At 37.1% G+C, this 14,373-nt stretch overlaps 1 protein-coding gene across 1 annotated transcript; it reads left to right on the plus strand.

Annotated features, from left to right (window-relative positions):
* The first annotated feature begins 1,399 nt into the window (after positions 1–1,399).
* Positions 1,400–14,113, plus strand: LOC117413890 (acetylcholine receptor subunit alpha-like). The gene is made up of 9 exons (XM_034023318.2): positions 1,400–1,598; positions 6,306–6,448; positions 6,544–6,588; positions 7,043–7,152; positions 8,233–8,428; positions 9,285–9,522; positions 10,916–11,139; positions 12,498–12,737; positions 12,942–14,113. Exons 1-9 carry the CDS (start codon positions 1,544–1,546, stop codon positions 13,071–13,073), a joined length of 1,383 nt encoding a protein of 460 aa, XP_033879209.1. The 5' UTR covers positions 1,400–1,543; the 3' UTR covers positions 13,074–14,113.
* Positions 14,114–14,373: the final 260 nt, after the last annotated feature.

Raw genomic sequence — 14,373 nt, forward strand, 5'->3', positions numbered from 1 at the left:
GAAATATCGAACAATTTATAAAATTATTGCTTTTAAAATAACAATAATTTATTATGTATTTTGTATTATATTGAGTTAGCAAATGGTTGAACCGAGACCAATGACTTAGTAAGGTAAGGATGGATGTCTAATGCATGTAAACATGTTGGATTTTGTTGGTTTCATTGTTTTTCTTTTGTTTGCAGTGAATCCCGCAAATGAGGCTAGTTATTGTAATACTGTCTAAATTTAAATTGCCCCCCGATAAAATATTGAAAAAACGGTAGCGGTGGAGATTAGGGGGCCAAGAAAACAACCCTATCAAATTCTGAAATTGCATAGTTTAAAAATATATAGATCTTAAATTAAAGTAAACTTTGCGCTTTTTTAGAAAATATTTATATATATATATATAATTACTATTATTTATTTCTTAGCAGACGCCCTTATCCAGGGCGACTTACAATTGTTACAAGATATCACATTATACATTATTTCACATACAATTACCCATTTATACAGTTGGGTTTTTACTGGAGCAATCTAGGTAAAGTACTTTGCTCAAGGGTAGAACAGCAGTGTCCCCCACTGGGGATTGAACCCACAACCCTCCGGTCAAGAGTCCAGAGCCCTAACCACTACTCCACACTTCTGCCCATATATATATATATATATATATAATATATATATATATATATATATATATATATATATATATATATATATATATATATATATATATATATATATATATATATATATATATATATATATATATATATATATATATATATATATATATATATATATATATATATATATTCTCCACCAATGCTGAAAAAAAAGCAAAATATAGAAAATATGAAACGAAGCATGCACAAATGAATGTGGTGAAGCAGTAAACACCATGATGCTTAGCATTTGCAGCAATACAGTACGTGCTTTGAAACACAATCATTATTCAGAACAGCACATATTAACACATACTTATGGAAATAAATGTATTACCACAGCTGTGTTAATGTTTGATTAAATGCTGGAGTGATTAAGCCTTTAAAACATTCAGTAAGCTTTATGAATAGCATTATCACGTTCTACCAGATATCGTTTACACTGATATGTTACAATTTTGTTTTTTTCTAATGGACTGGTTCCAATTTGATTCTGTTTATTTTGTTGTCTTTTGGTATTAGTGTTTGTTATTTATTTATTTATTTATTTATTTTTGCATGTGTGTTTATCTGAGGTATGAAATACTATCTGCATTACACCAACCCTGCAATTGAACTTGAGCAGTCATATCCTAAACTGTACAGTATAGTATGTTAAAGTTAAGGAAGTGGTTTATGTCTGGCAGCGCCTCTTCTACAGTAACTCTCAGCTGTCCCTTCATAACACAAACGATGTAAAACAATAGCTCAGTTTCTCAGTAGTCATCACACGCACCAGAATCAAGAGGGACAGAGTGGACAGTGTCTAGCTAGTGGATGTGCTACAGTATACTAATATATATTGTTTGAGATTCAAAACCTAGACAGAAAGAAACATCAATGACTGACTGGAAATGTGCTCTTTGAGTTTTCTTTACAAGTGTTTGATGGTGTCAGTCTCTTTAACAGGTATGTAGACTTTTTACTTGTCTAGTTAACTTTACAGTTTACTGCTTGACACAGCATATCTCAGCACTGGTGTTGTTTGCATGCAGTAACACATGTATTAGTTATTCTCACTGGTGGCTGGCTTTTTTTCTAGAAAGGTTAACCAAATGTTGAATGACCAAATTTAAAATTTAGCAAAAATAGAGCAATCCATGTGAACGGTGTGTATGAGGTAGCAAAAATAGAGCAATCCATGTGAACGGTGTGTATGAGGTAGCAAAAATAGAGCAACCCATGTGAACGGTGTGTATGAGGTAGCAAAAATAGAGCAACCCATGTGAACGGTGTGTATGAGGTAGCAAAAATAGAGCAATCCATGTGAACGGTGTGTATGAGGTAGCAAAAATAGAGCAATCCATGTGAACGGTGTGTATGAGTTAGCAAAAACAGCAATCCATGTGAACGGTGTGTATGAGGTAGCAAAAATAGAGCATGTGAACGGTGTGTATGAGGTAGCAAAAATAGAGCAATCCATGTGAACGGTGTGTATGAGGTAGCAAAAATAGAGCAATCCATGTGAACGGTGTGTATGAGGTAGCAAAAATAGAGCAATCCATGTGAACGGTGTGTATGAGTTAGCAAAAACAGCAATCCATGTGAACGGTGTGTATGAGGTAGCAAAAATAGAGCAATCCATGTGAATGGTGTGTATGAGGTAGCAAAAATAGAGCAACCCATGCGAACGGTGTGTATGAGGTAGCAAAAATAGAGCAATCCATGTGAACGGTATGTATGAGGTAGCAAAAATAGAGCAATCCATGTGAACGGTGTGTATGAGGTAGCAAAAATAGAACAATCCATGTGAACGGTGTGTATGAGGTAGCAAAAATAGAGCAATCCATGTGAACGGTGTGTATGAGGTAGCAAAAATAGAGCAACCCATGCGAACGGTGTGTATGAGGTAGCAAAAACAGAGCAACCCATGTGAACGGTGTGTATGAGGTAGCAAAAATAGAGCAATCCATGTGAACGGTGTGTATGAGGTAGCAAAAATAGAGCAATCCATGTGAACGGTGTGTATGAGGTTGCAAAAAGTAAACTTCAGGGCCTACACTAATAGTGCATTCTATGTACTGTACTACATTTGATTAACTGAAAGTTTAGGCAAAATATTAGAAGTTTTTCAATTCAGTTACTATTTTTTTTTCTAAATAAAACTCCTTTATAGTTTTGGTGAAACAAAGCTAAATGAGCACTCTTGACTGACAGGTGCATGTGTTTCCTTTGGCTATTTATAATTCTGTTTAAATCCACTGGTGTGGGGAAAGACAGTCTGTACAGAAAGTTCCTCTTGGTAATTTAAAACATCTAAATGAGAATCTTTTTCCTCTTGGTAATTTAAAACATCTAAATGAGAATCTGAAAGGATGTTCCTTTTAGAAAATTATTAATCTCCGCCTGAATCTTTGCAAACATTTGCAAAGTCTGGGCTAATTGCAGTCGCTGTTGCTTTAAAACTTCCTGATGAAGGTCACCCAGGATTTGAAACTGGAAACCCGAGCATTTGGTCTGTTGTGCAGCGGAATTAGCAGATACTTATCTGTGTAATACTTGAAATCGCTGGCACTGGCATCAGTTAGCATTTCAGCTGCAACAGCTCAGCCCTTTGGCTCAAGCAAGAGTAATGAGAAGAAAAGCAATACATTGAATTGCAATCATCATGCAGCGGGAAGACACAAGATTACATCGAAGGAAGATTGTGCACTTCAAAATGATATAACTACACCTTGGAGGACATGAATATTCCTGTTCCTTTTAATATAGACCTTTCTGTTCCTGATATAGAAACAGGTTTGCTGGCATGAAAAGAGCCCATGCATCCACACTATAATGCAATTAAACATTAATACTGTTTTTGTACTGTTCCATTATAATTTCCTGCAGTTGGAGGACTACAGTAATACATGAACTGATATTGATAAAGGTCTTCCTGCCTATAACATTTTATTTTTTTAAAAGACTAAAAGCTTTTTTGTAGTGCTATACAACCCACAAATTAATGTTCTGCTTTATATTAACGTTAAAATGACTGCCAATAAAGCTACCATAAAACAGCACAGTAGTCACTGGAGAGATAAATAGTGCAGGCCTTTAACCCAGCCTCTTACATTTCCACAAGTTTCACATCATGCTATTCCTGTGTCTACAGAATGTTAAGCATACAGTAGTTGTTGGGTATACTTGTGCAATTTAAAGGAATGTTCTGGCATTTGTAGAGTGGGAGGAATACAGCTATCATATTTGTAATCTCTTATAACAGATTTTTAAGTCATTATGACTGTATTGTTTGTTTATTTAGCCACCACCTTTATCTAAGGCAATTTACAAAGACTAGGGTGTGTGAACTATGCATCAGATACAGTCACTTACAACATCTCACCTGAAAGACAGAGCACAAGGAGGTTAACTGACTTGCTCAAGGTCATGCAGTGAGTCAGAGGCTGAGCTGGGATTTGAACCAGGGACCTTCTACTTATAAACCCTTTTCTTTAACCACTGGACCACACCACCTCTTTTAGGGTTAATAGCAAAAACACTGGTAAAATGGATGGCTCTAAACCTCCATTAACTATAAGCTTATATCTTGGAATTTCAAAACTGTGTTTGTGTTAAACATTAATATAGCCCTTGTAGCATTTTTGCATGTTTGTAATTAATCAAGTTTGTTGCATAATTATTACCAGCCAATAAATCCCAGAACATGTATTTTCTTCCAATACTAGTGAATGACAGAATAATTTACATGCATACATGTTCAGTCTCTTTGGTGTGTGGATTTTTAGGTTTCAAAGTACAGTATATACTGTACTATTAATCTAGTGTGGCATGATAAGCACTTTCTAAAAATGTGTGATAGAAGCATTCATGTAAAAAGTGCTCTTGTTTGCTTCAGCTGCTCAGTGTGTTCCTGTTGTAGAATGGATTTGGGAATGCACAGTTGTTGTTTCACATCAAAGCAAAACTCTTTCATTGAGGGGGTTCATTTCTTCCACTTAAAATAGAATTAAATATCTATGCAGTGTAATCCACTGAGTGTAAAGGGCCTTGAATGTTTTGTTCTGTTTCCTTGTTAAAAAAACAAATGTCTGTTGAGTTTCAGTTGTGAGTGGGCTGAGCGTGGGCTTGAATTTAGCACTCCAAACTTTTTGCGCTATTCCAAAGCACAGAAACAACGTGACAAAATGTATTCATACCTGGAGGGTTTGAATGTGCTCACTTGAATTTAATAATGTCCTGGATTTATTACCAATGCTTCATTTTAGCTGTCAGTTTCGTGACACCTCTGATTGCTTGAACAAAACAATGGAGCAGAGGACCTGCGGACAAAAAGTGCTGCTGATTTTAAAACAGAGTCTAGTGTTTTATTTGGGAAGTGTTTTCTCTGGGTATATACATATAAAGATACACACATTTCTGTGTTGCAACCAGGCACTGGGTATCTTCAAACTGAAAGGGACAGGCAGGAGCAAATGTTCTTCTTGATGAGCCAGACATAAGGAAAGAGTTTACTGTACAGTATGCTAGGTTACACAACTTTGGACAGGAGCATGTTCTTGGAAACTATGTTGTGTTTCTGAAAGGGGACTCCACCCCCTAATCACATACGTAATCACACTGTTCCTTTAAATAGCCCTTTCGCCTACGCCTCCTTGTCGTTTCTTTGTTTGGTCCTCCTCCTCCCCTTGCAGCACGCCTTGTCCAGGGGGAAGGTGGCCCAGAGTGCCTCTTGTTCTGCCCGCTGGCATTAGTTATCATTCAATCAATATACATTACATCATAGTTCAGCCAGTGTAGTGGGGCGGCTATGGGCCAAATTATATTACGTTTCATTATGGGCATGGTCATTTGTATAATGCAATAAAGAATTGTTTATTTCAAATCTTGTGGATGTCTCCTTTCTGAAATTGATGTGTATATTCATTGCTTCACAAGAACCTTCTCTGCAATTAGAGAGGGGAGACAGCTCCCGACACCGGATTTGAAGATAGATTCTCCCTGTAACAGAGCACCATTCAAAAGAGTTCAGAGGTCTTTTCCCAATAGATTCCAATCCCTTTTACAATGTTGCCTCACTCCAGGTCAATTACTTTTATCATTCCTAATAATCAAGTAATTACATTTTATCTTCAGCTAATTTATTTTGGGGGATGTATTTTTTATTTATGTTTTTAATTGCATTGGTTGTGCAGTTAATTGCTATTGGGTTTCTGTTCAGCTAAACATTCGACTGTTGTTGCAGGGATCTGGCAATGGTAACTGTCAACTGTCATTCAATCATCCTGTCTTTGCTTGGTTAGATTATATTTAACTCTGTATGGTGCCTGGCACATTGGCAGCTTTTACAGATTGACATCTGAGGAGCAAGTGACATAATGTGTTAACAACAACTTTCTTAGGATGGATGAATTCTCCAAAACAGTATTGTCATTGCATTATAAAAAAAAAAAAAAAAAAAAAAGTGAATTCAAGAAATTTAACAAAACCATCTTATTTTTATATTAATCAAATTTAGTATTTAATTTCCATTTCTGCTAATTCAAATTTAAAACACTGTTGTACATTTATTTTATTATGCCAACATATGTAAAAGGGTATCTGACAAAGGCGCTTTAATTCTAAACAGGGCTTTTGCTGTTCAATGACTGGGTTTATTTCTGTGTGTTGTAGGGCTGGTCCAGTGCTCCAGTCATGAGACCCGTTTGGTGAAAATGCTCTTCACTGGCTACAATAAAGTGGTTCGTCCAGTAGAAGACTACAGGGATGCTGTCATCGTCACAGTGGGACTCCAGCTGATCCAGCTCATCAGTGTGGTGAGGAGAATCGCTTCTCTGACAAGCTGGGCTGTTTGTTCATCACACTTAACACTGTGTAAATAATACTTACTTGTCTAACCTTTTATCAATAGGATGAAGTGAATCAGATAGTAACAACCAACGTGCGCCTGAAACAGGTAAGTTTATAAACTCCTAGTACTTCTTGAGGAACCATGCAAACAGTAGATGACCTACAATAAAAACAAAGTGAAATATAATATGTAAAACAGACAGATAGGTGTGAATAAAAGGACATTCAGGTTCTTCTGTACCTTATAACCCCACATTGAAGAGACATACATTATATTTCACTGTATGATAGAGCATGATTGTGGGATAAAATGTGAATTATTTTTAGACACAATTTGTATACATCTCTATTTTGATACAAACAGCTGATGGTCACATTAGTTAGAGCTCAAAACTCTACTGTAGACATTGGTAGTGGGTTGAGAGAGTGTCACTCTTATGCAATATAAATTAAATGTATTTTATGTCATTAGTTTAATCCCCAAGGAATCTGGAGCAGTACAGATATATGGACTTTGGGGTTTAAGGTTAACGTCTATTTAACTATTGTTCCTTATTCAGCAATGGAAAGATGTTAATTTAAAGTGGAATCCAGAAGAGTATGGTGGGATTAACAAGATTCGAATCCCTTCTGCTGATATCTGGCGCCCTGACCTGGTTCTTTACAACAAGTAAGAATGCAAACATTTTCATTGAAAATGTAGCTTTTTAAATGTGTAAATTAAATCTAAACGAATTACAAAATGTAGTAGGAAATCATGTGTTAATTAATGAGTTAATACGTTTTTTATTATGAAGGGAACTTAGCTTCCATTAAAATAAGTGTTTATGTATGTATGTATGAATGTTGGATTATTATTATTATTATTATTATTATTATTATTATTATTATTATTATTATTATTATTATTGGTTTTGTCATTATTATAACAATCCATGACATCCTTATGGTGGTTAGTAAAGTGCACCCGCGGATATTAAGCCTTGATATCATGGATACTCTTGAGACCACACTGCCATGCCTCCCAGACAGCCTGTCCCAGAAAACATTGCCTGGTGCCACTCTCAACACTGGTGGGCTTGCAAATTTCTGTCACTGTCGTCTAGAACAGGGGTTCTCAATCTTTTTGCTTCTGTAATTTGGAGGATTTCAAGCATTCATTGGACAGTACTTGTGCACAAATTACACACTGCGGTTGAGTTAGATCTCCACTTCCAGTACAAATAAAACCGAAGTAGCTGTCTTCGTATTTCCTTAATTTTGCAGGGTTAATAACGTCTTTGTTTTTTACTCACAACACCACCAACTCACTGCTCTTCAGCCCTTACGGTTGAACTTGTTGAAGGAAGTTCTGTATCGTCATTCTGTGGTTTTTGTTGTTTTCATGCTGATGGTCGAATTAAAAAATGTATCCTATTATCTTTTCCTCTGCTTTGTAATCTGTCATGCTCCTGCTGAAATAGTTCTATTACACCATACGAGAATGTGTTATGTAACCTGAGAACATGTTAATTTCTGCGCATGCTTATGACATGCTGAAGCTAATAGGTTTCAGCGTGTCATAAGCATGCAGCGAAAATAACACATTCTCTGGTTTATTTTTGGAGGACCCCTTGAAACCTCCTCAAGGCCCCCAAGGGGGCTGCGCACCCCTGGTGGAGAACCCCTGGTCTAGAATATGCTGCACCCCTCTGCTCGCTTGCGGCAGTCCTAATTATAAAGATGATGATTTTAATTACTGTCATTGCAGTGCCGATGGTGATTTTGCGATCGTTCATGAGACTAAAGTTCTGCTGGAAAGCAGTGGCATGATCACTTGGACGCCTCCAGCTATTTTCAAGAGCTACTGTGAGATTATAGTGACACACTTTCCATTTGATCTGCAAAACTGCAGTATGAAGCTTGGAACCTGGACATATGATGGCACATCAGTTGTAATCAACCCGGTAATTGTATATTTTATACACTTCGAATAGAGGGAACTAGGAAATGGAAGTGTCCCTGCTAAAACCTAAGCTTGAATTCCTGACTAAGTTCCTCATTATTTATCCACAGTAAAGAGCTAACATAACTGATAAGCAATGTGAACTTCCCTACATTGACCTACAGTGTCAGTCATCTAATCTTGACCCTCTGTCTGCACATGTGCTCAGTGTCATCTGTAAACCCCTACATGAAAACCACTTGCACTGAGTTGCAAATCTAGGCTGGGCACCCCCAGGGAGTGCCCTTTGAGATCTCGTGGGTTAGGAAGGAAGATAGTCTGCGGAGAGCTGGTCTCATGGTGATTCCGTCACCCCCTCTGGTCAGGTGACTGACAGGCTTGGGCCTCTCCACCTGGGTTCAGACACTTGGTGTCTGTGGTAGTTGTCATGTAAATGTTTTTCTTTTTACACAATTAGACAGTTTAATGCACACTTCGGGAAGCCTTGCATGGCATTACAAGCTGTGGGTTTGCTTGTTTGCTCAGTCACTGTGAATGTTTTACACTGCAGCCACGTGCTGCTGTTGTGAATCTCAAAAACAGTAGTTTCTATTTCACTTAGTTTTGTTTTAACGACTATGGATACATATTTTGCCTCTCAATTAACATGCAGTGCTGTTTAGATTAGGCACCGGCGAGGAAACACTGGAATTAGTTGTGGTGTTCTATAGACAGGATGTACTGGAATTTCACTGTGATTGGTTGATTTCTGATATGGGATTTATAACTGAAAAACACTTAAAACTTCCCTGCAATTGGCCAGTAACAGTGAGTAAAACCATTAGAAGGGTGAACTAAAACTAATTTATTTCTTCCAGGAGAGTGATCGGCCAGACTTAAGCAACTTCATGGAGAGTGGGGAGTGGGTTATGAAAGACTACCGCGGCTGGAAGCACTGGGTTTATTATGCCTGCTGTCCTACCACGCCTTACCTGGATATCACCTACCATTTCCTGATGCTGCGATTACCTCTCTATTTCATTGTCAATGTCATCATCCCATGTTTGCTCTTTTCATTCCTGACTGGACTGGTATTTTATCTTCCCACAGATTCTGGTAAGCAGTTTTCCCAATTGCCATGAAGTAAAACTCTTCACTATTGCATCAAATCTCTTGTCTTATCCATAGAATCCAGTTTGCAAACCCTTCAAGGCACACTAACTCCTAGCATGGTGTTAGAGAGCACTCTGCTGCTGAGGATGCAGTATTACAGATGAGATGCTTTACCATGGTCCTGTCTGCTTTGTCTGCTGAACAAACATTAAAGATGCCTTGACGTTATTATTTAGAGGAAGCGCAGGGGTGTTAATGAAAAAAAAGAGAACCATTCCTGCTCAATTCTCCCAGCTCTGGTTTAATTCATGTCTTTCTTCAACCACAACAAATGGGGACAGAATATAAATATGGAACTGTCCTGTAATGTATCTTGTGTCCATTTGTATCCTCTGTTCTGATTTTGCTGGATGTATAATGCATTGTCTATGAAATCAGCATTCTGTTTTTTCTCCTGGTTAAATTCATTCCCACATAGAGATCCTAAAAATATGTAGTTAAAGACAGATGATCAAAGGAAGCTCTAGATTCAAGGTGCTCCTTTATACAAGGCGATGGTATCACGATTTTTATCTTTGGACTGCAAGGGTATTGGAAAGAGCTCAAAGGCTCATTTAATTCCATTATCCTAATGAGTATACACTGTATCCAGTCAGCTATTAACATTGACAGTGAAGCAGTGAGGAGCCTTGTGCTCTGGGGTGAGTGCTTGTATATTATACTGCAGGAGTGCTTTAGAGGATTACAAAGAACAATCCAATAAATAACACCGCCACTGGAAAGCTAAAGTTATGTGCAGAGTCCCACAGGAACCATGGATTAACCAAGGATTGTAATTTGTGAAAATGTGTGACATGGTGCCTTTTAAAGGGCAAGCATTAAATGCTGCTCTTGTATCTAAAGCTGTGAAAGAAAAGGTTTTTTTTTTTTGTTTGTTTTTTTTTTTGTTTTTTTTTTGTCTGATGTCACACTATTTTTTGTGATGATTTTTTGTTGCTCAGAAAATGTATAACAAAAAAAACAAATCCTGACCTGGAAAAAAGGGTGACTCCTACATTATCTCTCCAGGTTATCTCACTCCACTTCTTCCAGACAACCACTTACCCCTTGCCACGTACAGTTCTGTTGCAGCGATTCATTTTTTTGACAGCAGTTATAAATCATCATGGTTTCCTCTCCTGACAGGGCTACAGCAATAACACACTGTGCAGTTTGGCTAATTCACATACACTGCAGCCAGGTGCCATTCTGAATGTATTTAGGCTTCCTCTGGTCATTATCCAAAAATAAATTCATTTTATTGATGCATGGGGCTCATTAAAGCATGGCTCGTTTGCACCGACTGCTGTTTACTGTCTGCTGAGTGATAACTAGCATCTTGTCTTTTGCTCCGTAGGTGAGAAGATGACCCTGAGTATATCTGTCTTGCTGTCCCTGACTGTGTTTCTTCTGGTTATTGTGGAGCTCATTCCTTCAACCTCCAGTGCTGTGCCGTTAATTGGGAAATATATGCTGTTCACCATGGTGTTTGTCATCGCATCCATCATCATTACAGTCATCGTAATTAATACCCACCACCGCTCCCCCAGCACTCATACCATGCCACAGTGGGTACGCAAGGTGAGTTCAGCAGGCCCCAACTTGGTTTCTAGCTCCTTTTTCTGCCTGCTTGTGAGGGATCATTTAGCAAAGAAGATAGTTAAGGAACCACTTTGCTATATATACCTATGGGATAGCGCCAACACAGGCCCGACACAGCTTGTCTCCTTTATTTCCTACAAATACATATTACTTAGTAACATTACTGCAAAAAGGGCAGATTTTTTAGCTCTTTCCACGTGTATCTTGTTTTCTGTGGTAGTTGGCCCAAAAGCCCAGCTATGTCTATGTCTGTTTTGATGACTTTGATGTTTTGCCTGTCAATTAACTACTTCATTAACTGGTCACTTAAGAGCTGGTATTAAAATTACCTGTTAAAACACCACCATAATAAATGTATTCAGAAATTGCTTAGTTCCTACAATTTATAAACCTTACTATTCAATTGCTCGAAAGACAGCAGATCTTTAAGTCTTTTTAGTGTATTTCGGTCTGTAAATGTGTAAAACATCAGGAGGAACCTATTTTAATTATGTTAATGCTCACAATACACCACTTTTTAGACCAATTGAATAGACGCTAATAAAGTAGAATTGAGACTGGTAAAATCTCTGTTGTATGACCATCTGGTTAGAGGCTGTTTTCAATGCATCTTTGAGTAGCATGGGATTAGTGTTACATGTATTTCTTACTATGTTTTTATTATTATATTATTATAGGTTAAAAGAAACATGCTATAGCCTTTAGCACACAAGTATTTTACAGTAGTTTGCACTTGTACTCAGGTCAGTTTACTTCAGGAGTGTCTTCTGGGTCAAAGCATGTTACTGTCTGCAAGCATGTCAGTCAATAGAGGAAGCATCTGATTGGTTATTGACAGGAAAGAAGCCAGTGAAGGGGTGGGGACAATTTCACCCTCCAGGTGAAACGACCCAGAAAATGCAAGACAGTCTAACAGCATGGCTTGTAAACAGAGTTTTATTTAACGTGGTGGAGTAACAGATATCATGTTGTGAAATTAAAACACATATTTGCTATTAAATGATTTCTTTTAAAGCTGCACATTTGAGACCTATCGTTTCATTCTAAGTAATGGGTATAGCTATATGCATTTCTACTGTGCTGACAGAAAAACGTCTAACCATTTCTTGGACAACAGCATCACCTACTGTCTACAACCTGAAACTGCTAAATAATGAACAAGCACACATTTAAACAAACAATTTTCATATACCCAAATGAAAACCTCCAGCAATAAACATCATTGACTGAATGAAATGGTACAGTACCCACTGAAACAAACATTACCATGTACTGTTATTATTATACCGTGGTATACAGCAGTTAACCTTACTTTTTGTTTTTGATTAATTTTGCAGATTTTTATTGACACCATTCCAAACATCATGTTCTTCTCCACCATGAAACGGCCCTCCAGAGAGAGACAGGCAAAGCGTATCTTTGCCGAGGACATTGATATCTCAGATATTTCTGGAAAACCTGGTCCTGCCACTGTTTGTTTCCAGTCACCAATCACCAAAAACCCTGATGTGAAAAGCGCAATAGAAGGAGTCAAATACATTGCGGAAACAATGAAGTCTGACCAAGAAGCCAATAATGTGAGACTCTTCTGTTTCAGAATAGCAAAAATAATAAAAATAAAAAAGTATATTAAGGCAGAAAAAGTTAAAACTTTGAATTGGTCCAAAATTAGCCCTGTCTTTCCCATTATTTCTGCAGAACATTTGATTGATTTTGGGTTGTCTTTTGATATAATTTGTTAGAAATTCTTCTTAACGCCATGTTTCAATTTTTCTTTACAGGCAGCTAAAGAATGGAAGTTTGTGGCAATGGTGCTTGATCACATTCTGCTTTGTGTCTTCATGTCTGTCTGCGTCATCGGGACATTGGGTGTGTTTGCTGGTCGTCTAATTGAACTCAATCAGCAGGGATAGGAAAGCTGGCATGATCAAGCAGTTGGGTTAATGTAAATGGAATGTGATCGATATAGGTCCTTTAAAAGGTCTACTGGTGCATGGAAATAAACATATTTAGATACTACATTAGTAAACTGAAAAATGTTAGTGTTGTTCAAAGAGTATGTTTACAAGTTCATGCCAATATGCCTTCACATACTATATTGATACACAATGGTCTCAAAGGAAGTTAATAATTAACATGCAATTACCTATTTGAAATAAATGACAATTATAAAACACTGATTTAAAAGCCTGCAACAGAAATCTAATGTCACCTGAAAAACAAGAATGCAAGGCAGCCCTGAATTAACTGCACGAAACTCCTATAGCTGATTGCATCCAATGCTTTAAAACCATCTTGTCGTAGAACTGTGACACCAAAGATGTTGATACTTATCTAGCTGTCTTTTTTAATGTTTCTTTTTTGTATTTACCAAAATAGTGGAGATGTTTAATAAAATACTTTTACCTATAGCACACACTGGACTGTCAAAGATTATTGTTTACCCCTGCGGTGTAACACAATTGTCAAAACAGATATTTTTATACAAGGGGACAAGGTTTTTTATTTCTGTTTTTTAAATAATATAATAATTTAGATAATATTGCAAATGATAATATTGCTTTATAAACACCCTGCAGGTAAAAATAATTTCTGCTTGACATTGTAAAAGCTTTATAATGTTCACACAGGATTTTCACTACAACGGTGTATGCAGTGATTATAACATGTTATGACGTTAATGTATTTTAGTTTTATTATTATTATTATTATGGTTTCATGAAGCTACCTATTGTGAACGTCAAATAATGCGTTGCTGACAATAACATGTGGTTGCAATACTTACTATTGAGACACATCCTCTATGTGCATCTTAATGTCATATTAAATTCAACACCCCACATAATTCAAAACGCATTTCCTGTGTTAATACTACAAAAACTTTGGGGTTTTGTTCCAAATGAAGTCAACCAAATTTGCTACCCGTCAATTTTCACGGATTTGCACTGTGTTCTGTGAATAGATAAGACATATTTGAACAAAAACCTTTAAGAAATAAACATGAATAATTCTGACCATGGAAAAAAGAAAACATAATGTCTTCAGTTACCTCCCTGGTTTGTAAGCACTGGGGCTTTGCCCGCGTTGCACACTTGTGGTAAAAATAAACAGCCAAACAGAAAACTCCCACTAGCACGCACCCCTCAGTGTTTTTGGACATCTGTTGTGAAACAACAATAACAGCCATTAAAGTCTTATAATTATGTTGCAGCT

The sequence above is a fragment of the Acipenser ruthenus genome, chromosome 10 (assembly GCF_902713425.1).
Source record: "Acipenser ruthenus chromosome 10, fAciRut3.2 maternal haplotype, whole genome shotgun sequence".
Classification (NCBI taxonomy): Eukaryota; Metazoa; Chordata; class Actinopteri; order Acipenseriformes; family Acipenseridae; genus Acipenser; species Acipenser ruthenus.

What these genes read in the sequence shown, in the direction of transcription:
- LOC117413890 (XM_034023318.2), top strand. Translation starts at nt 1,544, where the DNA reads ATGTGCTCTTTGAGTTTTCTTTACAAGTGTTTGATGGTGTCAGTCTCT. An exon ending in TGATCCAGCTCATCAGTGTG is followed by an intron (nt 6,449 to 6,543) that starts GTGAGGAGAATC and finishes TTTTATCAATAG; the next exon opens with GATGAAGTGAATCAGATAGT. An exon ending in CCAACGTGCGCCTGAAACAG is followed by an intron (nt 6,589 to 7,042) that starts GTAAGTTTATAA and finishes TTCCTTATTCAG; the next exon opens with CAATGGAAAGATGTTAATTT.